Source organism: Salvia hispanica, chromosome 4, assembly GCF_029641045.1.
Source record: "Salvia hispanica isolate PSC_SH4W2 chromosome 4, Shi_PSC_v1, whole genome shotgun sequence".
NCBI lineage: Eukaryota > Viridiplantae > Streptophyta > Magnoliopsida > Lamiales > Lamiaceae > Salvia > Salvia hispanica.
Window position 1 is genome coordinate 53520423 of NC_142695.1, and position 25561 is coordinate 53545983.

Sequence of the window (25561 nt, forward strand, 5' to 3'; positions counted from 1 at the left end):
TGTTTCTTATTTGCGATAGTTTCTTCAGTTTTCTAGGTTGTGCTCAGCTTTCTTTACCAAAAAAAATAATAGCAAAAAAAATGTCAACACAATGTCAACGGTTGATGTTGTGTTGACATTTTTTTGTTGCTGTTATTTGCTATTTGTTGACATTTTCTAACGGTCCAGATTATAGTTTAGAGTTTGTACAATATTTAGTTAATAACCTATAATATGATGTGATTTGGTCAATATTACTATTACACAAGTACCAAGGGATATCAAGGCAATATTTCATACTTCCTCCATCCCATAAAAATAAAAACTCTGTAAAAAGAAGACTAATTTTACGGAAGGAATATTATTTTACTAATTTTATAGTTGTTCTCATTTTAAGTTGTGTATTAGGAAATGTACTATCATTAAATGTATTGGGTACTATAAGAAAGAATTTAATCACTTTATGATTAATTGGTTTGAACTTATTTGATTACAAATAAATCCATGGAAAACCGAAGCACTATATATCTACACAAAATCATCTTGGCCTTACATAAGGTGAAAACAGGAATATGAATAACTAGTGAATCATTTTTTTGCAGCAGATTTTCTCGAGGCAGTTTTCTTCTTGGCAGCTGTTTTCTTCTTTGTATTTTTGAATCCCTTTCCGCTATCCTGTTCCACAATGGATGTAATCAGATTAGCAAAATGGCAAATGCATCTGCACACATCATCTATAAGCAAGTTGAAAAGCTGATTAGAAGAATGGAATATACCCTTTTATACTGTCTATAAGCAATTTGCCCAGTCAATTCCTGCCCATTTTTCGCCACATAAACCTAAACACATAGCAACGAGCAAAGATAAGCGAACTAAGGAGATTGTAGAAGATCCCGAAAGACTTCAGAATAACCAAGGCATGCTTATGTATAACTAACATATTAAATGGCCTAAGAGTTCATGAGTTACATTAGTAAACTTGAAAAGAACTGGATAAAAGTAGTTAGAAATGTGAACAATTCCTTATGACAAAATAAAGTTTCACTTACTTTTCTCCCATTTTGGCCAACGCGCCATGTACCACTGCATCCACTTCCACTAACAGATTGCTCATTTCTGCTCCCAGCATTTTTTCTAGCAGATGCTTTGGGGGTAACCCAACCCCCGGAATGTTCTGAAATGACATCAACCTGAGATTTCTTGGTGTTCTTCCTGCTTCTTTTGGGAGTTTTCTCAACAGTTTGCTTGTGGCTGGTTTGCCTAGAATTTTGTTCACCGCTAAACTGCCCCCTGAAGACAAATGGATTAATCGGATGAGAACTCATTCCAAGGAAGAAAATAGAAACAAGTGAAATGGTAGTTAATAATCATAGTTACATACATGTAATCAATTACTGATGCATTTTGTTGCTTAATGTCCTGGTTGTTGCCTACTTCCAAGGGGAAGAAATGGGGTAACCGTTCTCGAACTAATTTCTGAATTCTCGAATCATTGTGGAAAAAGTAGCAATGAGCCGGAGGGAGATTAGTCTTCTTATCTCTGTTCACCCCACTGCCAGCTTGCTGACAGTTAATTTTTGGCACACTCTTATCATTCAAACAAGAGAAATATTCTTTGCAGAATTCATCAAAAGCAGGCGTCGGAATAGAGGAGCTCTTCTCTGGCAATAAATCTTTCCATAAGTCTTCGGTTTGGTGCTTGCCAACTGATGTTTTAGCTCCTTTACAATAATCTGTTTGTTTCTCCTCCGGAGACAAAACCACAATTGGGGGCTCTCTGAGCATGTCTTCAGTTGTGGAAGGATCATCAGAATCAGAATCAATCAACTGGAACCTTCTTAGAGGACTTGCAGTCAGTTTAGGGAATATCATATTGCTGCCTCTTGATTGAACGTTGATGGAAGTAGAAGAACTTGGGAACTCTTTGCCTTTAGTAGAAATCCATTGGTTTCCAGGTTCAGAAGTGACAACTTTCTTCCTGTGCAGTGATAGTTTTGAACTGCTACATACAGAATAATTGGGAAGAGTACCTGCTATTTTAAGAAAAATCAATATCCACATATACATGGGACGGCAGATCAAATAAAAATATTCAAGAAACTCAGAAACAGGTGGTACGAGCACAAGCATCTACTTTTCTGAGAGAGAGAATGGTTTTTGAAGGTTCATGGTACAAATCAGTGATGACTGATGAAGATAATTTTTGTTATGATTTTTGCCAAATGTATCATTAACTGTGTTTTCAAGCAATTTTGACATAAGACAAACATTGTATCTTAGTGGTCAACAGGTCCAGGAAAGCTGATATATTCAGATAATATTGGCTGCCACTCCTATGCTTTATAACTATTTGCACAGCAATTCTCCACAAACTACCCAGGATTCTACGATTCACAATTTACGGAGGACTGGCAGGCAGGCATATAAGGCTGAGACGTGTGTCATGTTTCATCAGATTCAGAACACTGATAGTTTTTGACTCTATAGTCTATACTTCAAAACTGAGTCAAGATGGTGTCAAGCACAGAAAATGAACACCTGGTGAATCAAGTTCTACCCGCTAAAGAGTACTGATGACCTTCTACAATATAAAATATATACAAGCAAAATAGTTTCTTACCTTGCAAAATCTTAAACTGTTTGTTATTTATGATTTTGGGGCATGCCATTGAAAATCTCAAGATAGATTTCAGTATTTAACTAATCGTCCAAAAGAATCGATAGCATTTCCAATGTTACCAGTTGCACAAACATGGAAGTCTTCAGGTAAAGAAGGAATGTCAAGTACATAAATCAAATTTTTATGTTGTAAATATCAATTTTTTGCAAGTCTGACTCAACTTTTGAAAGCAACTACGGGTTACAACCTTGATCAGCACACATTGAAATAGCATTAGAGTACTAAGTACATATAGTACATCATGAAGACCAATTTTTTACATGATATAACCAACTTTATGCCATATTCTATTTCGGCATAATCAAATAAAATACAACCTTTCAACTGTGTGCTTTGTAAAGGTTATAAACTTAGCCAAATAGAAATTTTTTTACCTAATAGGTTCTACATCAATTATGAAACAACAAATCAATGCAAACAATGTACTCATAGAGAAGAAGCTATTGCAAAGGATTAATCAATATCTTTAAATTCAGCACAACACAATCAAATCACCTTCTTTGGTTTAAGCTACCGCATAGAGATTATAAAATTCATCATGCTAATGCAGCATTTTACCAATTTAAGTTCTATGAACTCATCTAAGCATCACCATATTGAAGCATATATAGAGTAATTTAAACAGTGGCCTAATTTGTGCTGAAAACGTAGTTCAGTATAAACTCAAACCCTAAAAACTCATCAGTATCACCGACAAAACGAAAAACAGCAATAAAAGAGGGGAACCTCCGATAGCTCTAGAACATTCTTCATCGGAAGAAAAGCCCTCAATGTCATCATCCACACACTGATCCTTGCACTCCACCTTTGGTTCCTCGGGCAGGGGCGGAGGCCGGGCCGTGGTTACACGACGGAGCCTTTTGAAGTCCCTCGGTGGCTCGGAAACCCTAATCGGGCATTGGAAATCGTCGTCGTCATCTTCTTCAATTGGGCGGATAATGGGGGCGGAGGAAGGCCGCTTAGCTGGTTGAGGTATGGGGTCGGGCGGAGGGGTGATTTGGGGCTGCGATAGGTCAAAATCGAGCCCTAGAGAGAAGGATGGAGGTTCGAAATCAAAATCCGCCATGGCAACAAAAAAGAGTGCTTCATTTCTCTTCTTTGTGGAGTGTTATAAAAAGGTGGGGAATTTTATTTTAATTTTGAAATGTTGGCGCCAACAAAATTTTAGAAATTAAGCTATTTTTAGATTTATTTTTCATAATGCTCCATAAATTAAATTGAAAAACGGAGTAATTTTTTAACTATTATATTAATTCAAACCCAAAATAATTATAAAAAAAATTAACTCATCAGTATTAACTTTTAATTAAAGTGTCGACGTGAAAATTTTAACGCATATCCATTTTATCCTATCCGAAATATAGTTTCTTGAGTTGGATTCAATGAAATAATTTTGGGCCCAACATTTTATTAAAATTTAATTGACCAAATCAATTATGTAATAATAGTTGGGTAGGCCTATCATCCTACTAGACTCATCAGCACAATTAACAAATCAAGCAAGCCAAACTCTTAAAAAGAAAATGAAGCAACCAACATTCTCTTTATTTGACCCAATATTTACAGTTTTAATTAAAAAAGGATAATTGCTTTAAATCAATTCTGGTCGATCCTAAATATTATTTTTTAAGTGGACTACAAAATTATAAATTTTCAACTTTTTGCAATTATTCTGTATTGATCAAAATTGAAACAAATATGACAACAATACCATATTATTTTTAATAAGAACATTACCATCCGTGCTAAGCTCTTAGCTAAGAGCACGGAAGTAGGCCTAGACCCATTTTTACTCCTTATCCTTAGCTAAGAGCACAACACTTACATTCGTGCTCTTAGCTAATGACAAACTCAAGGGTCCCACAATTCTATTATTCAATTTAAATAAAAACATTTCCACAATATTAAAATGCATTAAAAATACCCGGAATACTATTACAAATTACAAAATAATTAAAAATTACATAATTAAAATCTTAAAAATTAAAAATTACATAATAAAAATCCTAAAAAATAAAAATTACATAATTAAAATCCATAAAATTAAAAAGACTCACTACTCGTTGCCGAATTTCGCCCAAATATGATTGATTAGATCTTTTTGTAGCTTAGTGTGAGCTCTTGTATTGCGCATTGTATGTCTTCTTTCGATCCTCTCGTTCACCGTCGTATGCACACCTCGGCGTGGGGGAGACCTCGCGGTTGAGCTTCGGCTTCATCCTCGTCGTAAAAGTTAGCCGCCTTCGGTCCTTCGTCAGCTATAATCATGTTGTGCAAGATAATACACGTGTACATGATGTCGGCGATATTCTTAGCGTACCAAAGCCAAGAAGGGGACTTCACAATGTTGAATCGGCCTTGAAGGACCCCAAAAGCTCTTTCAACGTCTTTCCGAGCAGACTCTTGACGCTGCGCAAAAAGAATCCGTCTCGGCTCTTGTGGATTGCAGAACGACTTCACGAAAATCGACCACCTTGGGTAGATACCATCGGCGAGATAGTAACCCATGTGGTATGCATTTCCGTTGACGGTGAAGTCAATCGTCAGTGCTACACTATTCAAAACATCATCGAAGAGTGGTGAAGAATATAACACGTTCAAATCGTTGTTAGATCCGGCAACACCGAAATATGCATGCCAAATCCATAGGTGGTAGTCGGCGACCGCTTCAAGGATAAGCGTTGGGCCGCCGCCTTTGTGGCTGCTTAAGTATTGTCCCCTCCAAGCAGTCGGACAATTCTTCCACTTCCAATGCATGCAGTCAATGCTGCCCAGCATACCGGGAAAACCGTGGACTGTTTCGTGAAGATGAAGCAACCGTTGACAATCGTCGGTGGTGGGTGCCCGAAGGAATTCCTCGCCGAAAGCAGAACGAACGCCGTCGCAAAAACTCTTGAGGCATAAGATTCCAGTTGACTCACCGACATGCAAATACTCGTCGAAGAGGTCTGCCGTTTGCCCAGTAGCAAGTTGTCGGATGGCACAAGTACACTTTTGCAACGGCGAGAGACTTTGCCGACCGATTGTGCCTGCACCTGATTGAAAGTATTCATCACGGGTGGACAATGTGTTGACAATACGCATAAACAATCGTTTTGACATGCGAAAACGACGCCGAAAGTAATCTTCTGGATACCACGGCTGGTCGGAAAAATAGTCGGCAACGAGCCTTTCGTGGGCTCCCTCTCGATCATGAGGGATGTAGCGACGTTTTTCTCTAGTTGGTTGAGGATGAGGGGCGGGGTATTGGCGGCGACATAGGCTTCATAGGTGGCACGATATTGTTCATAATATTCTTGTTCTTCGCGCTCCGCTTCCGCAATGAGATCGGTGAAATCCATTTTTGAATTTTTTAGAGAGGGTTTGGGTGAGAGAGTAAGATGTAGATGATTTAGTATGAAAAAGTATCAGCGAGAGATAATTTGATGTGAAAAGTGGATGATGAATATGTGTATTTATAGATGATTTTGGTATTAAAAAAAAATCACAAAAATCCAAAAAAAAACGTCCATAAACGGCTCTGTTTTTTGGAAATCCAAAAATATTTTTTTTTATTTTTTGGTATTATTTCGAATTATTTCTGATTTTTTTAAAAAAAAAGAAAAATCGATTTTGCCAACGGCTAAGCCGTTGGCCAATCAAATCGTGCCACGTAGGGCTGCTCAGCGGTACGGACGGACAGCTCGCTGCGGCGGACGAGCTCGTCCTTGCCGCTGGCACGGATGGACGGGCGCCAAAATTCCTACCGCTGCGGATGCTCTAAAATGATGTCACTTTTGAGTTGATTAATGTTGATTAAAATAACAGTACCTAGTGGCTCTTTCTTTTTGGTACGTATATTGGAAAAATAATAATAAATAGTTAAAGATTAGAGAAAGTAAAGTAATAAAGAGAATATTATAGATGAGAGTCTCTTTTACATTATTCTCTCTTACTTTAATTTCTCTCTATTTTATTTATAATCCTTTTTCCAAAACACGTGCGAAAAAGAAATGGGTCATCTTAACTGGGACCGAACGGGTAGTTTTCTATCACATTAGTTTAGATTTTGACCATACAAAAATTTTAAGAGTTAGTATAAATTAATTTTTTAAATTGCAAAAATTATAAATGTACAGTGCAATTTTAATACCCCTATGTTCACGAAAAATAGAGCTATAGATGGATGCCACATATTTTAATGAGAAATTGGTAAACTAAAAAGAATAAGAAAAAAATGAATAAAGTACAAGTTAAATAATAATAAAAAAAAAGTTAATAAGATATAAGAGATAAACTTTCTAATTTAAAATGAGATCAATTTTCGTTGACCTCTTAAAAAATGAGTCAATTTTTTTTAGACGGATGGAGTATCAAGATTAATTACGTGCGACATGCAAGTGTGCTCAAGAAATTAATTGCAGAAAACATAATTTCGGAGGACCACATTTATCCATAAGACCATAATTCATAAATTGGGAGAAACAGAATTTTCAAGGACCACATTTTCATTTATTCATCTCAGTTTCCTTAACTTCAGTCATACACTCATACTTGAATACTTCCTTTCACGTATCATCTTCTCTTCAGTCAACAATTACTTCATTTCATTATTATTATTATTATTATTATTATTATTATTATTATTATTATTATTATTATTATTATTATTATTATTATTATTATTATTATTATATAATATATGGACAAAATGAAAAACTGATGATAACTTGGACTAAAGAATAAATATACCACATAGCATAACTGATAGTAATAATTTAGGAATGAACTCATAGTTCTATACATAATTGAAAGAATGAAGAATGAAAAAGAAAATTAATTTGTTTTATCTCATAGTAGTAATTCAATAAATGTTTATATAGGACCACATTTTCTTCGATTGAAATAAAATACATTTAATAGGATTACGAATATGATATAAAATATAATGACAAAACCTATTAGAGCTATCCTTCACCGTAACTTTCAATAGAAAGCAATAGTTTTGTAAATAAAAAAAAAGGACCGAATGCTAAATAAATCACGATGTATAAGTCTTATTTGTCCATAATTTTTCAAAATTATATATTATGATAAATCTACAAGGTTTAGAATTTCACAATTATTTTATATACTGTTCCAGGTAAACCACACGGTATTATTATGTGCCAGTGTTATCATAGTGAATTTCATAAAAAAAAATGGCATATGTGATAATTGCAATTTTTTTAAAACTTAGTAATTTATTATTTCAGTTTTGAAAAGTATGACAAACAAGAATTTGATTATTCCTTTGTCATTTATTCAACAATTTGCCTAAAAATAATTGGTTTAAAAGTGATTTACATCTATATTTAAATGTGACCTTTGAATTAAAGTGAGTAGCCTCATAATTAAAATGATTTTCGTTACAAATAACAATATCAATGTGTTCCAAATAAAGAATTAGTAAAACTATTGTTTCTTTTAATAACCAGAAATACTACTAATATTTAAAGGAAAGCTTACTACTCCATGAATATTATTTAAAAGCTTATTGTGAGCATTATTTAATGTTTATTTTGAAATTAGACAACACGTGTGCATCTAAAATATCTAAACGAATAATTAGCTACCGACTATCATTTATTTCTGTTGTTTTGGGTATGTCCTATAAGATATGCAAATTCATGAATTAAGACATTGTCTTTAATCATGGGCCAAATTCTGCTTCACGTGGATTTGATTTGGCAGAATTTCTTAGTCGATTTATGACTACATATTTTTGCAAAATCTAATTTATGGTTACATCAATGCACCGCCATATCTCAATCTTCTGATTTTCTCTCTAAATCAAATTGGCCACAAATGAAAGTACTATAAATTAGTATAAAATAAATCTAACAATGATATGACATCATCTTAAAGAAAATCTGGGTATGAAATTCAACATGAACAAGGATTTATCATAATTTAAGTCATACAGATTATAGAAGTGGTTGTACCAAACCAAATATGTGAAGGGAAAAAAGATGAAAGTATAAATTAAATTAAATTTTACATAATTTAAGCCCATACATATTATAGTGAGGCCTACACGTCTTTCTATCATTTATCGATGAATATTAACATATTTTGATTTTTTAATATTTCAATTTAAAATTATCTTCCTCTAGTGATTTAATTTATAATTTTAAAATTATTAATTATAATTAATTCAATCAAAATTTATATTATTAATTTTCAATTGAATTTACATTTTTAGTTAAAAGTTTATGATTAGGATTTATTATTCTAAAATCAAAGAATACGAGCCTCTGTAGTTTGATAATTTTACTATTTATTATAAATTTTAAATTTGTCCTTTATTAAACAATACTATCAGATATTTATGTTTACATTAATTAATTATATGGGCCTCCACTTCTTGGGCAGCCAATATTTATTCTGTTTTAGATTTGATTTCAGTTTTAATTAGATGGGCCTTTATTTATTAGATGGTGGGCCACGACTGATGGAGATGGACCACCCCACCTTGGATTTAAATGGAGTTTTGTTTAATTAAATTAATCTTCCATGATTAACAAATTAATCTTCTCTTTCTCATGCTTTGGATTGGAGAAATCACGGGTTATCTACATGTAATTAAAGGTCCATGTCAACCATGTGATGCGAGCATGAAAATAGAAAGAAATATTATTATGTAATACTAATATTTAAGACTTCAACTAAAATAGAGTAGTAATTAACAGTATTACCATACCATTTTGAACTCTTAATTCAATAAGACATAATATAATATAAGATGCCTCAAAAATTGTGAGCATACTAGGCACATAGGGAAGACCGGGAGAGTATAGTATTTTTGGGTGACCAAAAAAGTCTCCTAGAAAAAATGACTTCGAACAAAAAGAAAAGTGGGGAAAAAAAAATCCATTTTTAAAAAAATTAGTATTTAAATTTAGTACTAATTCAAGATTCATCAAAAGGCACGTTGAGTTTGCTTCTCGAAACAAATTGTTATTTTCCTAGAATATAATGTGGTTATAAACGAGGTTATGAATTTTTGCGTGACAATTTTTTTTGGCTTTGAGAAAGTAAAGCATGACCAAAATATACTTTTGGGAAAGTCACGAAAATGAGAATGTATCACGAGAAAAATACTCTTTTTATATACTATCAATAGTCTTCATAATAGATATTCCTAATTCTAATAATACAAAATCGGTTGAAGTTGGAAACGTGATTCACTTTATTATAGAGAAAAACTTAACAAATAAATTAGAAGATAACTAATTTTTGCGAACTAACTCATGATTATAAAAAACAAGACTAATTAATGAGTTGTTAAGTATACGGTATACCTCTTGAGTTGTTACTGGTTTTCGTTGAAATAAGTAACCTGTCATTAATGACTATTAATTGTATAATGTACTATGAAAATGATACAATCAACAACTAAGATTGATTGAAATGAACCTTAATTAGTCATATATGAATGTGACCAAATATAATTTTTATTCCATATTAGTCTTAGACCCTTTAGATGTATTGCCTGGCATAAATATTATTTAACTTTTAACAATAGAATTAAGATGTCCTTATAATGACTGATAACCGAACGTAGCAAATAATAGAAGAAGAGTTTCCTATGAAAAGGGCAATATAAATAAGGGGTTCAGACATCAATTTCACCACTTATTCATTGACTCTTAATTTTTATATTTCTACATTAGTTTTTATAAAAAATACTACATGTTCATAAGAAGTGGATCATATGTTTTTCATTACATACTACTTTATAGTATAAATGATTGAAGAAAGATCTTTCCACTGTAAAGTAAAATAAATTTTGAAGATAAATTTTTTAGTCGAGATCTATAAGCCAGATTGATTTCTAATCAATAAAATAATGATTGTTTACATCATAAAATATACTTGTACAAGTGACAAGGAAGACAATAAAAATGTGAAAATGAAGAATAAAGGGTGGTTAATAGTCATATTCATTTTTGCTAAGGGCCCTTTGAAAATGCTATATCAGCCATGAAAATTGCAGAAACTCTATCCCCCACCTATCACTAGGTAATCTTAACTCATAATAATAAATAAGTAAATAAAATTAAGAAGTACTATAAGGAGTAATATTTGTAATTTTCCATTGATACAAGTGTATGTATAATATATACTGTATTATAGTATACCTCTGTATGATTTTCTAGTCTCCACGCCAACAATGCGGATCTTTTAATGTTAAAACGAGATGGGAATCAAATACTCACTCATCCCATAATAAATTGACCATTTTTGCTATATTAATTCGTTTCTAAAAATAGACCACTTATATTTTAGGAATTTTTTTTCTTTAATAAGATTGTCTACATTTTATATTAATAATATTTTAATTATTTTTTCTTGTCTCTCTATTTCTCTCTTATCTTACCAAATCCATATTAAAACTCCTAACATTAAAAAATACTCCTAGTCTACTTATATAGGACGGATAAAATAATATTTTTACTAATTCTGGCATGACTTCCATGTGTAAATCCATAGTCCTCGAGTTTAATTTCATAAATGTTACTCCCTCTATCACAGAATACGAGTTTTACTTGGTTTGTACACGAGTTTTAAGAAAGAAAAATAAAAATGAGTTAAATAAGTTAGTGAAATATAGATCTCCTTTATGTAAGTAGTACTAATAAAATATGAGTGAAATAAGTTGGTGAAAGAATGAGTATATACGAAGGACCATTTTAAGTCAACTCCATTTGGATTGCCAAATTAAATAAGTGCATGCTAATTAGGTTGGAATTTGATGGAATAAAATTTTTCTACCATAATCATAAATTCGTTACACAATTTCGATCTCACCCAGATTAGGATGCATAAAATATTTTAAATATTTTGATTTTAAATTCAAATCTGAAACCCCATAAAATTGACCAATTAACAACACAAATTTATTACTCCTACTAATTGACAATCATTCCTGTATAATAATATTTCAATCATATCAGTATTTTTTGGCACTGAAATCATACCCCTACTATATATAGAATACTCCATAATAAAGGATGAGAAATAGTCATATTTCCATGAGCCTGGCAATTATTAGTTGATGATAATTTTTCTCCAAACTTGGAATCTTAATTTAGTTATAGTAATTAGTAACTGAGCTTGATTTCCAAAATTACTAAAAACAAAAGCATTAATTAAAAATTAACTGGAAACAGTATGGTAGCAGCAGAGTCAGACCACCCCTCGCAAATTTAAATTATTTAATCTCTTTAAAACCTCATTCTCTAATTGATTTAAGAAATTTTCTTTATACTGCTTTCGTTTTCATTCTCTCTTCAATTTCTAAGAGAAATTGAATCGTCCTTCTCAGAATTTAAGGCAACAATGGTTGCTGGGAAAGTAAAATCCGTAATGGGGCTGCAGAAACCAGCAGCTCCTCCAGCTAAGCAAAGGCCCGACGCCGCCGCCGCCAAACCGCCGTGGTCAACCACCGCCAAGCCGCCGCAGAAGGGCTCCGCCGCCCCTTTCTCGCGCTACTTCCCGCGCGCATCGGCTCAGGTCCAGCCCCGCCCTCCCGACGCCGCCGAGCTCCTCCGCCTCGTCGAGGAATTGCGAGAGAGCGAGTCGCGGTTGAAGACCCAAATTAGAGAGTCTGTGTCCATCGTTCCCGTGTTGGAGAGCGTTATTTCAAACAAGAATTCCGAAATTGGACGCTCCAGAAGGAAGATCGATTGCCTGGAATCCGAAAACGAGAAGCTCAGGAGTGAGAATGAGTTTCTGCATATGGAGCTGGCGAAGCAGAATCGGCTGTACGAGGAGAAAATCAGACACATGCAGGCCGAGCTAGCTGACATCAAGATTGCCGTTTCCGAGAGAGAGAGTGAGTACGAGGATGCGTCGTCTCCATCGGCGGCGACGGCGAAGGTCAGCGATCGTAAATTTAATATACCCACCAAGTGTTTGAGAAAATGCCCGACTCAAATTAGTACCAAAAACGAAGCTGAAGCGAGGAAAGATGAAGTCTTTACTGCTTCAACGGGCATTTCCGATGAAATTCCAGAAACTTCCGATGGGTTTCCGGGGATAAGATCCCGTGGCCCGCGCGTGCCTAAACCGCCTCCAAGGCCATTTCATTCATCTTCTCCCAGATGTTTACAATCCGTGTCGTTGCCTTCTTACGGTTCCTTAACCGATTCAGCGCAGCGCGCGTTATCGGAGATTCCAGCTCCTCCACCTCCACCACCACTGCCTCCGTCACGGCCAGAGAAATCCTTATCCGCAGCCCCACCACCTCCTCCTCCGCCTCCCCCAAAATTGGGGTCGAAGCCGGCGCCGGCGAAGGTCAGGAGGGTTCCGGAGGTGGCTGAGTTTTACCACTCTCTAATGCGGAGGGACTCAATTTGTCGGAAGGATTCCACCGGCGGCGGCGCGGGTGCTACGGCGAAGGACATGATTGGTGAAATCGAGAACCGTTCCGCACATTTACTCGCCGTAAGTTCTCTGTAGTGTTGACTATTTTGGTGGTGTTTTACTGTTTACTGTTTAGTTTTTTTACCGCCATCGCCACTCTGTCACTGAGATTGACCGGTCTCACTTTCATGGGGCGCTTTTTCTTGGAACTTTGCCAGCTGCTTTACAGGATAAGACAGTGTTTATATTCCAGATCAAAATTGGTAAAACTGAACCAAACACGTGGGCAAAAATGGCAATTTATCCCCTCTATTGATTGCGATCAATTCCCGTTGCACTTTTTTGGTTGGTTTTACAACAAAAATGGAAAAGCATGTAAATGTGTGTGTAATCGTAGCCACTTCCATATGCTTGTCTTTATCTAATTTGTTACTGCCAACTTAATCACAGATTAAGACTGATATAGAGACTCAAGGGGATTTCATAAGGTTCTTGATTAAAGAAGTTGAGGCTGCTGCATTCACTGACATTGAAGATGTTGTGTCTTTTGTCAAATGGCTTGATGATGAGTTGTCTTACCTGGTATGATATCCCTTAATTTCTTATAAAGGTTGCTACTTTGTGGTTGGTAATGATTTTCTAATCGGTTTTTGCAAAGGTGGATGAGCGGGCAGTGTTGAAACACTTTGATTGGCCTGAAAAGAGAGCAGATGCATTGAGAGAAGCTGCATTCGGTTACTCTGATCTGAAGAAGCTGGAGTCAGAAGTCTCCTCCTTTCGCGATGATCCTAGGCAACCTTGCGCTCACGCTCTCAAGAAAATACACTCTTTGTTTGAGAAGTGTGAACTCTACCTAAATTAATTACCTGAATTTTCCATTAGCAATAAATTAATGTGCTGCATTATTTTGTTGCAGATTGGAACATGCTGTGTATAAATTGTCGAGATTGAGAGAGTCAGTGAAGGAGAGATACAAAGGCTTCCAAATTCCTGTTAACTGGATGCTCGATACCGGTTATGTTAGTCTGGTAAAATCTCATCACAAGTTTTGATCTTTTTTGACATTGATGAGTATAGTTTAAAGGCTTTTATGGTGGAGAAGATCTTCTCTAAATCCACAACTTTCTCATTTTCATAAACAACTGTATTAATATACTGAGTTTGTCGAGGTCAACTCCAAGAATTATAAAAACATCCAGACAAATTAGATTTTTCTATTAAAATTATGCATAGATTGAATTATAGCCTACTTACATATATGGAAAATAATTGACATAACCTTCGTTAGCTTATCCGTATATCCCTTCAAATGGATTAATTTGCTGGCACGGTCCAAGTTCATCCATTTAGGTGGAGCCTAGGTACTGGTCTGTGTCAATTAAGGATTAGCATTAACTCTCTTTAACTGCGGACATATTGCATGCACTTCACATGTCTCTGATTGTGAGATTTAGCATATGTTAATTGCAAAGTTTTCTGAAACTTCAGCATTCGTCCTACAAGTAGAATCTACTAGTAAACCTCAGAAACCAAATGAGCAATGATCAAATGAAAGAGATTCATATCAGTAGTTAAATGATCAATTTATTATTTGGCAATTTGGTCTAGGAAGTTCATTCCGTGGTCCCTCGAGGTCATTTATACAACTGGAAACTTATGGGGAAGCATGCCATACAAAAATTGAAGTTTTGGTAGGTGGCAAAGGATGCCACATTTTGTTATATGTCCAACTACTGCACGAGAGTCGCTGAGCATGTGCAAGTCTTTTATATATCTAAGATGCCTCAATTTTGTCTCTTTTGATTTGGGATTATTTTATATTCTTTAAGTTGACCTTAACCTAATCCCTGAAATATATGTTAACTTTGTGCACTTTCTTGCCTGTTTCTAATTTATCATTGTTTTGTTTAATGAAACTTTAATGGAGAAGCTCTTGCTACAGTATTATTTTTTACCTCATTGTGCTGACAATTGTACGCAGATCAAGCTGGCGTCTGTGAAACTAGCAGTCAAGTATATGAAGAGAGTGTCGGGGGAGCTTGAAATGGTTGGTGGCAGCCCTGAAGAAGAAGAGCTCATAGTTCAAGGTGTCAAGTTTGCTTTCCGAGTTCATCAGGTGAGCGATTCTGCTTCTTTCGAACATCGTCATGTGTTGCAAAGGGGTCAGTTCTGATTCTGATTTTGTTTCTTAGTTTGCGGGTGGTTTTGATGTGGAAACGATGAAGGCATTTGAGGAGCTGAGGGATAAAGCTCGTCTGTGTAACGTGCAGTGCCAAACGCAGCAGCAGCAGCACAAGTATGTTTCGAGGTCTTGTGCGTCTGCTGTTTATCTGTAGGGAGTAGCAAAGTCTGCTGCAGAAGATGATAGCTGCTATTTTTTGCTGTAAAATAGGGTTTGAAGATAGGGAAAGAATGTGAATATGATTGGCAGCTTCTACTGCATTGGTTTTGATGTCTAAGCGTCAACGATTCAAAATATAACAACGATTTGAATGGAATTTAGGTTGAAGATGAAATCAATGAGATTGCTTGTTAAGTTTTCATATATATAGTAGAACTTTTTTTTTTTCGGTAGAAATTTAACGCTTTAGTGTTTGTTCGTTGATAAACGCTAGAACTATTTAACCAATATTGTTCAAAAGGCAATTGAGATCACCTATGCGTGCACTCATGTACAAGGACCGAAAAGGAAAGATTTATATTGTCATTTACACTACTAATCAATGCGTCTTTTGATATACTAAGAAAAAATTAGTTAATAGTATCTTTCTTTTGATGAAAGGTAATGTTATTAATACTTTCAATTAATGTGTCTTTTGCTATTACAAGTAGTACTCTCAAACTACAAAATTGAACAATTTAATCCAATTGTAAATGGGTAAATCTGAATATAAATCTTCTCTCCAAGAACTGTTGAAGTCCTTATACATAAAACAATTTTGTGATTCTTGAAAATTTACGCTAGATAATTTTCGTCAAATGATTAGAATATCATGACAAACAATGCTAATGAAATTACAAAATTATTAATGTACTTTGACCAAATCATTTGGTATATTGAAATAATATTATGTTAAAGATCTTGAATTGTGTATCAGCCATGACTAGGAAGAATAGAGGAGAAATTGAGTATTTATTGTATATAGCTTGATAACTTCTATTCACATTTTGTCATTTTTTATAGGTGTTACACGGCTACATACAAGGAATGATATCAATGGTATCAATCTACCTTTAATGCTATCAATTACTTCCCCTAATTGTATCAAACTTATTTTTGGAGTATCAATGTGATTGGCATCCCATAATCTTTCCTTATTTAACACTCCCCCTCAAGTTGAGTGGTGGGATCCCCAAAACTCAACTTGCTTAGTACACTCGTGAAGCTCTTCGAGTTTACCGCTTTGGTGAGAATATCTGTCAATTGATCCTCAGACCGAACGAAGGGTAGTTCCACAGCACCGCTCTCGATATTTTCTTTGATGAAGTGCCTATCAACTTCAACATGTTTGGTTCTATCGTGTTGTACTGGATTCTCAGATATGCTGATCGCTGCTTTATTGTCACAAAAAAGTTGGCTCATATTTGGGGCAAGTCCAATTTCTCTCATCAATCTTCGTAGCCACAAGATCTCCATTAGCCCACTTTTGATTCCTCTGAATTCTGCTTCAGCACTGGATAATGCGACCACCTTTTGTTTCTTGCTCCTCCAGGTGACTAGATTACTTTCGACAAAGGTAAAATAGCCTGCTGTCGATTTCCTGTGGCACCGGTGGAGGGTTGTTCTTGACTTTTCTCTCTTGCCACCAGTCGGGGTAGCCGTGTAGTTCAAAGCATGTCTCTCGCGTGTGCTTTTTCTTTCCAAAGTGGCTGCACACCAGCTTCGACTTGTCTTCCTCCGGTAGTCGGCTCCAGTTTCCACCATTTCCGCCGCTGCCTCGTTGGATAGGATTGCGGTGTGCTACTTGATTTTGCCACGGTTGGGTCACTGCCGATCCAACCCTGATTCCTTGTGTGACGGAGTCTCTTGTTTGTAAGACGGCTGATCTGGCGTCTTTTCGCCGAAGGATGGCATATGCGGCCTCCACCGAGGAAAGCGGTTCCTGTCTTAGTATCTCCTTTTTTATGCTCTCGTATTTTCCGTTTAGGGCTACGAGTAACTGGAACAATCTCTGTTGTTGTTTCTAGGTGTTGTATATTTCAATATCCTCGACACACTTCATTCGATTTGCTTGTCTCCGATCTATAGAGATCCATAGATCGTTCAAAGTCGTCCATATGTCCTCCAAGGTTTCATTTTTCTGTTTTAATGTTATTGCTCTTGCATACAAGTCGTATACCCGAATCTTGTCGCCTTCGCTTGCGTAGGTGACCTCCAGACTGGTCCATATATCTTTGGTTGTTGGATATTGGGTCAGACGGCTGACTAGTTTCTGCTCCACATTCTAGATTAACCACGTAAATACGCAGTGGTCGGCTTGCTGCCATCTCTCGAAAGCTTGGTCGGTCCTTGCCGGAGGGGTTGGGACTCCCGTGATGTGAGATATCAATCCCCTCCCGCTGATTGCCGCTTTCATGAGAACAACCCAAGTGGTGTAATTCACACCATTTAATTTTTCTCCAATAATTAATGGTGAAGAGTCGATCCTGTAAGATTCAGACTTTTGGTTTGGTGGAGAGTCTGTGGGGAACATTGCTTTCGTGCTATGCGCAATACTTGTGCGCATAAATTCGGCTAACATTCGAGCAAATTGCTCTGGTTTCGTTGATTTTTCATCGTTTTATGACATGGTTTTCTGATTTTGACAGGATCTGCCGGGTTTTGGTTAATAAGTTTGAGATTGGTCCGAGACAGTGATGAGACTACTCTGAGTCTCACCCTGCTCTGATACCATCTTGAATTGTGTATCAGCCATGGCTAGGAAGAATAGAAGAGAAAATGAGTGTTTATTGTATATAGCTAGATAACTTCTATTCACATTCTGTCACCTTTTATAGGTGTTAAACGGCTACATACAAGGAATGATATCAATGGTATCATTCTACCTTTAATGCTACCAATTACTTCCCCTAATTGTATCAACTTATTTTTGGAGTATCAATGTAATTGGCATCCCATAATCTTTCCTTGTTTAACACTCCCCCTCAAGTTGAGTGGTGGGATCCCCAAAACTCAACTTGCTTAGTACACTCGTGAAGCTCTTCGAGTTTACCGCTTTGGTGAGAATATGTGTCAATTGATCCTCAGACCGAACGAAGGGTAGTTCCACAGCACCGCTCTCGATATTTTCTTTGATGAAGTGCCTATCAACTTCAACATGTTTGGTTCTATCGTGTTGTACTGGATTCTCAGATATGCTGATCGCTGCTTTATTGTCACAAAAAAGTTGGATCATATTTGGGGCAAGTCCAATTTCTCTCATCAATCTTCGTAGCCACAAGATCTCCATTAGCCCACTTTTGATTCCTTTGAATTCTGCTTCAGCACTGGATAATGCGACCACCTTTTGTTTCTTACTCCTCCAGGTGACTAGATTACCTTCGACAAAGGTAAAATAGCCTGCTGTCGATTTCCTATGGCACCGGTGGAGGGTTGTTCTTGACTTTTCTCTCTTGCCACCATTCAGGGTAGCCGTGTAGTTCAAAGCATGTCTCTCGCGTGTGCTTTTTCTTTCCACAGTGGCTGCACACCAGTTTCGACTTGTCTTCATCCGGTAGTCGGCTCCAGTTTCCACCATTTCCACCGCTGCCTCGTTGGATAGGATTGCGGTGTGCTGCTTGATTTTGCCACGGTTGGGTCACTGCCGATCCAACCCTGATTCCTTGTGTGACGGAGTCTCTTGTTTGTAAGACGGCTGATCTGGCGTCTTCTCGCCGAAGGATGGCATATGCGGCCTCCACCGAGGGAAGCGGTTCCTGTCTTAGTATCTTCTTTTTTATGCTCTCGTATTTTCCGTTTAGGGCTACGAGTAACTGGAACAATCTCTGTTGTTGTTTCTAGGTGTTGTATATTTCAATATCCTCGACATACTTCATCCGATTTGGTTGTCTCCGATCTATAGAGATCCATAGATCGTTCAAAGTCGTCCATATGTCCTCCAAGGTTTCATCTTTCTGTTTTAATGTTATTGCTCTTGCATACATGTCGTATACCTGAATCTTGTCGCCTCCGCTTGCGTAGGTGACCTTTGTTTGGAATTCTTGTAATCATCTAATGAGCGCAGCGGAAATTTGCATACAAGAATAACAGATCTAGATTCATAATCATATTGCACCTTGAGCATGTAAAACACAACGGATTGTTTTCTTACTTGTTGTGTTGTTTTCTTCTGCGATTGAATCCTGCAAGTTGAATCCACTACTATCGAGGTCCACGTGCAATCCAATCCGATACAGGAACTATCCCGGTACAATTGCTCCGTACAAGAATGCTAGGAATTCTCTCTACAAAGCTTTACGTATTTTCTCTCTAATGTTACGCTATTTCTCATGTCCCACAATGGAGAATAAATAACCATTATATAGATGAAGAGTCACTAGGGTTTCATGATTGTTGGGCTTATGGACTATTATAATTATAGCCCAACTATAATTACTTAATCCATATTAATCTAATTCTAGCCCATTTCCTTTCAATCTCCCACTTGGACTAGCATTAGATATAATACGCAGTTCCAACTTTGTACCCTTGAGCGGATCAAAATACACTTATAGTGTGACCCTTTAGGCCCTCATTATCGACGGCGATCCAATCGAAGTCTGCACAAAACTCCTAGACTGCGTTGGCAGCGTAGCTTGATATATGAAGGACGTTTACATGAATTCGGTAAACAAGCCTTTACATAAAGTTTATAGTAATATCCTTTCATTCACGAACCACCCGATTGAGCCTAAGATTTGCTATGTGTCATCCAAATAGCTAAATCACTTTATCTCATCTTTATTAAATGACCCATTCGATCATATTCAATTACTTTAATCGAATATATCTTTGCATAGGCCAATGACTTAATGGTCAAGTAATATAGAGAATTTGAGTGTTCTCTTGAAATTCTAATCGAGGAATGAATCTCATTCTTGGCTCAACTACCATTTTCATTTATCTTATGATATACCCAACACAGGTCCGTGTCTCAATCCTCCTTTGGGAGGCAAAGCGTTGGACAAGATCAAAGCACACCACTCAACAAACAAAATGTGTAATGACCTCAGATCCAAGGACTATTACATACTTCATGCACTAATAAACTGTAGACACTTAACAAAACAGTTTAATAGTAGGGTATACCAATACTCTCCAAAGTATATCATGTGTCCATCACGAGTATCTGATATCTCATAGTTGTGAGAACAACTACATTCTCGAAGAATGTGATGCAAACCCCATGCTAACCTGTAACATATCATCAATATCCCATTCTTGATGATTATTGGTTAGGGCTATTTTAGAATTATACTACATCATTAATGTCTCACTCCATTAACGACAGTCATAATTCAAGGGAACAAATATTTAGAATAAAGACAAACATTTAAAACAATTATTCCAATAAGTGCACAAGACCCATAGAAAATTAAATTTTCATAGAATGTGATCAAGTAATATTGTCTCAACACAAAATGTTTCTAAAACATATAAAACTTTAACTCCCACTGATTCAAAGCCATCTACCAACATGCTTAACACCTAAGCTCTCAAAGTGCTTGTTGTGTTTTGCTATACATAATAGTTTAGTGAAAGGATCAGCCAAATTATCATCAGTGGGTACTCTTTCTAATTTTATGTCGCCTCTTTCAATTATTTTTCTGATCAGATGATATCTTCTAGGAACATGCTTGTTCCTGTTCGTAGTTCTGGGTTCTTTTGCTTGCGCAACAGCACCAGTGTTGTCACAGTACAAAGGTATTGCACTACTGGCACTCGGAACGACACCCAGTTCCTTAACGAACTATAACAAAGCAACAACTTCTTTGGCAGCTTCAGATGCAGCAATATACTCGGCTTCGGTGGTGGAATCGACAGTTGTACCTTGTTTGGAACTATTCCAACTCACTGCTCCACCATTGAGGATAAAAACATATCCAGACTGAGACTTATAGTCGTCATGGTCTGTTTGGAAACTAGCATTAGTATACCCAGTAACTGATAACTCTGGTTGTCCACCGTAGACTAAGAAATATTCTTTAGTCCTTCTAAGGTACTTAAGAATAGTCTTAACAGTTTTCCAATGTTCATCACCGGGATTTTGCTGAAATCTGCATGTCATGCTAAGCGCATAGGCCACATCTGGCCTAGTAGATATCATGGCATACATAATAGATCCTATAGCCGAAGCATATGGGATCCTCTTCATGTTGTCTCTTTCTTTGTCATTAGAAGGACAATCCTTCTTTAACAATACAATGCCATGTCCCATAGGAAGAAAACCTTTCTTAGAATTCTCCATTGAGAAGCGCCTTAACAACTTGTCTATGTAAGTGGATTGTGATAATCCCAACATCCTATTTGGTCTATCTCGATAGATCTTAATTCCAAGGATATAGGAAGCATCACCCGTCATAAAGGATCTAGACAACCACTCTTTCACGGATTGCATCATGGAACGATCGCTTCCCATAATCAAGACGTCATCAACATATATGATAAGGTATACGACGTTTCCATTTTCGCGTTTACTATAAACACATGGATCCTCTTTGTTTCTGACAAAACCAAACGATTTGATTGTTCTGTCAAAACAAATATTCCAACTCCTCGAAGCTTGCTTAAGTCCATAAATGGACTTCTTTAGCTTGCACACTACATTCGGCCTTTCTTTCGATACAAAACCTTCAGGTTGTGTCATATAGACATCGCCTTCTAATTCTCCATTGAGAAATGCGGTTTTGACATCCATTTGCCAAATATCAAAATTGTAGTATGCAGCAATTGCAAGTAATATCCTAATGGACTTGATCTTAGCAACTGGCGAAAAGGTTTCATCATAGTCAATGCCTTCGCGCTGACTATAACCCTTTGCCACTAACCTAGCCTTGTAGGTTTGTACTTTGCCATCTGCATCTCTCTTCTTTTTGAAGATCCATTTGCAGCCTTTAGGGTAAACCCCATCTGGCAAGTCAACTAGTTCCCAGACTAAGTTGAAGTACATCGAGTCCATTTCAGATATCAAGGCTTCAAGCCACTTCTCTCGATCGGTGTCTGACACCGCCTCGGTATAGGTTTTAGGCTCATCGTCATCTAAATCAACTTCATCATCTTGGTTCTCAACCATTAGATTCAGTCTCTCAGGTGGACGACGAGTCCTTCTAGGCCCATTGAGTTGGTTTTGCTCTGGTTCAGGCTGTTCATTCTGTATGTGAGAAGATTCAGGAATATCCCCATGATCTTCTTGAGGTGGAGGTGGTGCGACTATTGCATCATCTTGTCTTTGATGCATCTCATTGTCTTGAGGAGGTTCCTCGAGAGTCCCTTTAAGGTCTCCTCTAGTAATAATTTGCCCTCCCAATAGATCATCAAAAACTCCCACTGAGTTATTGTTCAAACCATTTGACAATACTTCATCTTATCTTGTGGTTCTTGAATTTCTTCAAGATCTACAATGTTGTGACCTTTTTCCTTTAAGACATAATTGTCTTCAAGAAACATCACATTCCTAGAGATTATCACCTTGTGATCTCCAGGGCAGTAGAATTCATATCCTTTAGTTTCTTTAGGATATCCCACAAAATAACATTTCTCACTTTTAGTTTCCAATTTATCAGTCATCATTTTCTTAACAAAAGCTGGACAACCCCAGGTCCGGATATGGTTAAGACTTGCTTTCTTGCCACACCATAACTCATATGGTGTTTTCTCGACTGATTTAGAGGGAACCCTATTTAGAATGTAAATAGCCGTTAGTAAGGCATGACCCCATAGGAATAAAGGGAGACTGGCGAAGCTCATCATGGATCGAACCATATCTAATAATGTTCGATTTCTCCTTTCAGATACTCCATTCATTTGAGGTGTACCAGGAGGTGTCCAGTCTGACTGGATTCCATGTGACTTCAAGTAATCAAGAAATTCTCGGCTCAAGTATTCCCCTCCTCGATCTGATCGAAGAGTCTTGATACTTTTCCCAAGTTGTTTCTCAACTTCACACTTAAACTCTTTAAATTTCTCGAAGGCCTCAGATTTATGTTTCATAAGATACACATATCCATACCTTGATAAATCATCAGTAAAAGTTATGAAGTACGAATAACCACCTCTTGCTTGAGTTGGAAACGGTCCACACACATCTGTGTGAATTAACTATAGCAAATCCTTAGCACGCACCCCTTTCCCAGAAAATGGTTTACTTGTCATTTTTCCTTTGAGACAAAATTCACAAGCTCCATATGATTCTAAATCAAATGAAGTGAGATAGTCTAACTTTCTCAATCTTGCTATTCTTTTCTCATTAATATGACCAAGTTTGCAATGCCATAGATAAGTTGCATTATTCGTATTACATAACTTAGGTCTTTTGTTTTGCACATTGAGAATATTTCGTTTGTATTCAAGCATATATAATCCATTTTCAAGAGTGGCATTTCCATAAAACAATCCATTAAAAGAAAACGAGCATCTGCTGTTTGCAAAATGGAATGGAAATAATATTCTTAGAAATAACTGGAACGAAATAACAATTGAACAATTCTAGTCTATGTCCTGAGGGAAGATCCAATCTGTAAGTCCCCACGCATTCGGTAGCAACTCTTGCTCCATTCCCAACACGCAAATCAACTTCCCCAGGCCTCACTTTCCTGCAATCACTTAGACCCTGCACATTATTACAAATGTGTGAGCCACAAGCTGTATCTAATACCCAAGATTGTGAAGTATTTATAGACATATTTATCTCAATGACAAACATACCTGAGCTCCCACTTTCTGCACCTTGTGCCTTGAATTTTGGGCAGTCTCTCTTCCAGTGTCTCTTCTCATGACAGAAAAGACACTCATCCTTTGATGATTTCGACTTCTTCTTAACCCCTCCACTCTTAGGCTTTAGACCAACATCCTTATATGCTTTCTTCTTCTGTTGCTGCTTATTCTTCCCTTTGGAACAGGGACGGATGCAATGTAGATTGAGAAGGGGCAATTGCCCCAGCTCAACTTTCTATTAACATATATACATATATAAAATATTATTATTATTATTATTATATATTTCTAACACTAATTTTCCCCCTTCATTAAAAAAAAAATTAGTTATTTGCCTCTTCTCCTAATCACACCACGTATCCACTACAATAAAATATTTATTTTCCCTTTCCCCAAATTAAAATACACGTTTTCCACAAAGCCTTATAAATTAGAAAAAGACCTAATTTGTCTTCATTTGAAATTGAACTTTGAAGACAGCCTCAGCAGACAGCGGCGGAGGTAATTTTGGAGTTTGGATTGCTAAAACTAGATATTATACAAATAGAGAAAGAGTGTTGTGAACTGTAAAGCTAACTCTTATTACCAAAATTTAATGTATTTGGTATTAATTGTTCATTCTTGTTTAGTTGTTCTTATATGGAATATGTTTGTTTGTTCTTTGTAACTCTGTTAATTCTTCTAAAGTTCTAGTAATAGTCTTATGCATTGCACTCATCTAAAATTTTATCTATTTGTTTGATTGAATAACCGACTCACTAAATAAATCAAATATTTTGAATTGTTAGTAGAAGATGGAGAAATTTCTGAAAAGAAAATTAATGGTGGAAGGAACATCTTCACTCGGAAATAGAGCAAGTGATGATCTTTCAAAAAGACAACATGTGGAAATCAATTTGGATGGTCTACCTTCTGATCCTGGGCTTAGGAAGAGAATTTCCATTTATCATCCTAATGATCGTGATAGAATTAGAAGACACTATTTGCAACAAGGTCCATGTCAACCGAAGGGACATGATTTTCCTCAGAAAAAAATTGGCAACATATATCGACGATTTGTTCCAAAATGGTTTGAGGAGCATGGAAATTGGTTGGAATATAGTATTGAGAATGATGCTGCATTTTGTTTGTGTTGTTATCTGTACAGGCCTGATATTGGAGCACAAGCAGGTGGGGATGTATTTGTATCAGATGGTTATACTAATTGGAAGAAAAAAGAGAAGTTCAAAGAACATGTTGGAGAGGTCCAGATAGTGCACACAACAAAGCATGGAGAAATTGTGAGGATTTGATGAATCAACAACAACATATCCGATCTATTTTTATGAAGCAATCAACACAAGCACGAAATGATTATCGCACTCGCTTGACTGCTTCACTTGATTGCATCCGATTTCTTTTATCTCAAGGTCTTGCATTCCGTGGCGATGATGAATCAGAAGAGTCTGAAAATCATGGAAACTTTCTTGAGCTTCTATACTTTCTTGGTGATCACAATGAGTATATAAAGAAGGTTATCTTGAGTAATGCACCGGGAAACCATAAAATGATAGCTCCTAGTATCCAGAAAGATCTTGTTCGTGCTTGTGCTATGGAGACTA

At 36.4% G+C, this 25561-nt stretch overlaps 2 protein-coding genes and 1 pseudogene across 2 annotated transcripts; 1 reads left to right on the forward strand and 2 right to left on the reverse strand.

The window, feature by feature from the left end:
- Nucleotides 1-410: 410 nt before the first annotated feature.
- Nucleotides 411-3732, reverse strand: LOC125195391 (Rho GTPase-activating protein). The gene is made up of 5 exons (XM_048093543.2): nucleotides 3386-3732; nucleotides 1361-2009; nucleotides 1029-1269; nucleotides 756-818; nucleotides 411-654 (listed from the first exon to the last, which is right to left on the reverse strand). The coding sequence occupies exons 1-5, from the start codon at nucleotides 3723-3725 to the stop codon at nucleotides 568-570; spliced, it is 1380 nt and encodes a 459-aa protein (XP_047949500.1). The 5' UTR covers nucleotides 3726-3732; the 3' UTR covers nucleotides 411-567.
- Nucleotides 3733-11926: 8194 nt separating this feature from the next.
- Nucleotides 11927-15593, forward strand: LOC125197467 (protein INCREASED PETAL GROWTH ANISOTROPY 1-like). The gene is made up of 6 exons (XM_048096209.2): nucleotides 11927-13129; nucleotides 13499-13630; nucleotides 13707-13888; nucleotides 13965-14076; nucleotides 15030-15164; nucleotides 15241-15593. Exons 1-6 carry the CDS (start codon nucleotides 12023-12025, stop codon nucleotides 15382-15384), a joined length of 1812 nt encoding a protein of 603 aa, XP_047952166.1. The 5' UTR covers nucleotides 11927-12022; the 3' UTR covers nucleotides 15385-15593.
- A 1177-nt stretch (nucleotides 15594-16770) lies between these two features.
- LOC148929430 (uncharacterized) lies at nucleotides 16771-17838 on the reverse strand (annotated as a pseudogene).
- Nucleotides 17839-25561: the final 7723 nt, after the last annotated feature.

What these genes read in the sequence shown, in the direction of transcription:
- LOC125197467 (XM_048096209.2), top strand. Translation starts at nt 12,023, where the DNA reads ATGGTTGCTGGGAAAGTAAAATCCGTAATGGGGCTGCAGAAACCAGCA. An exon ending in GTTCCGCACATTTACTCGCC is followed by an intron (nt 13,130 to 13,498) that starts GTAAGTTCTCTG and finishes ACTTAATCACAG; the next exon opens with ATTAAGACTGATATAGAGAC. An exon ending in ATACCGGTTATGTTAGTCTG is followed by an intron (nt 14,077 to 15,029) that starts GTAAAATCTCAT and finishes AATTGTACGCAG; the next exon opens with ATCAAGCTGGCGTCTGTGAA.
- LOC125195391 (XM_048093543.2), bottom strand. Translation starts at nt 3,725, where the DNA reads ATGGCGGATTTTGATTTCGAACCTCCATCCTTCTCTCTAGGGCTCGAT. An exon ending in TTGGCCAAAATGGGAGAAAA is followed by an intron (nt 819 to 1,028) that starts GTAAGTGAAACT and finishes CTATGTGTTTAG; the next exon opens with GTTTATGTGGCGAAAAATGG. An exon ending in CTTATAGACAGTATAAAAGG is followed by an intron (nt 655 to 755) that starts GTATATTCCATT and finishes ATTGTGGAACAG; the next exon opens with GATAGCGGAAAGGGATTCAA.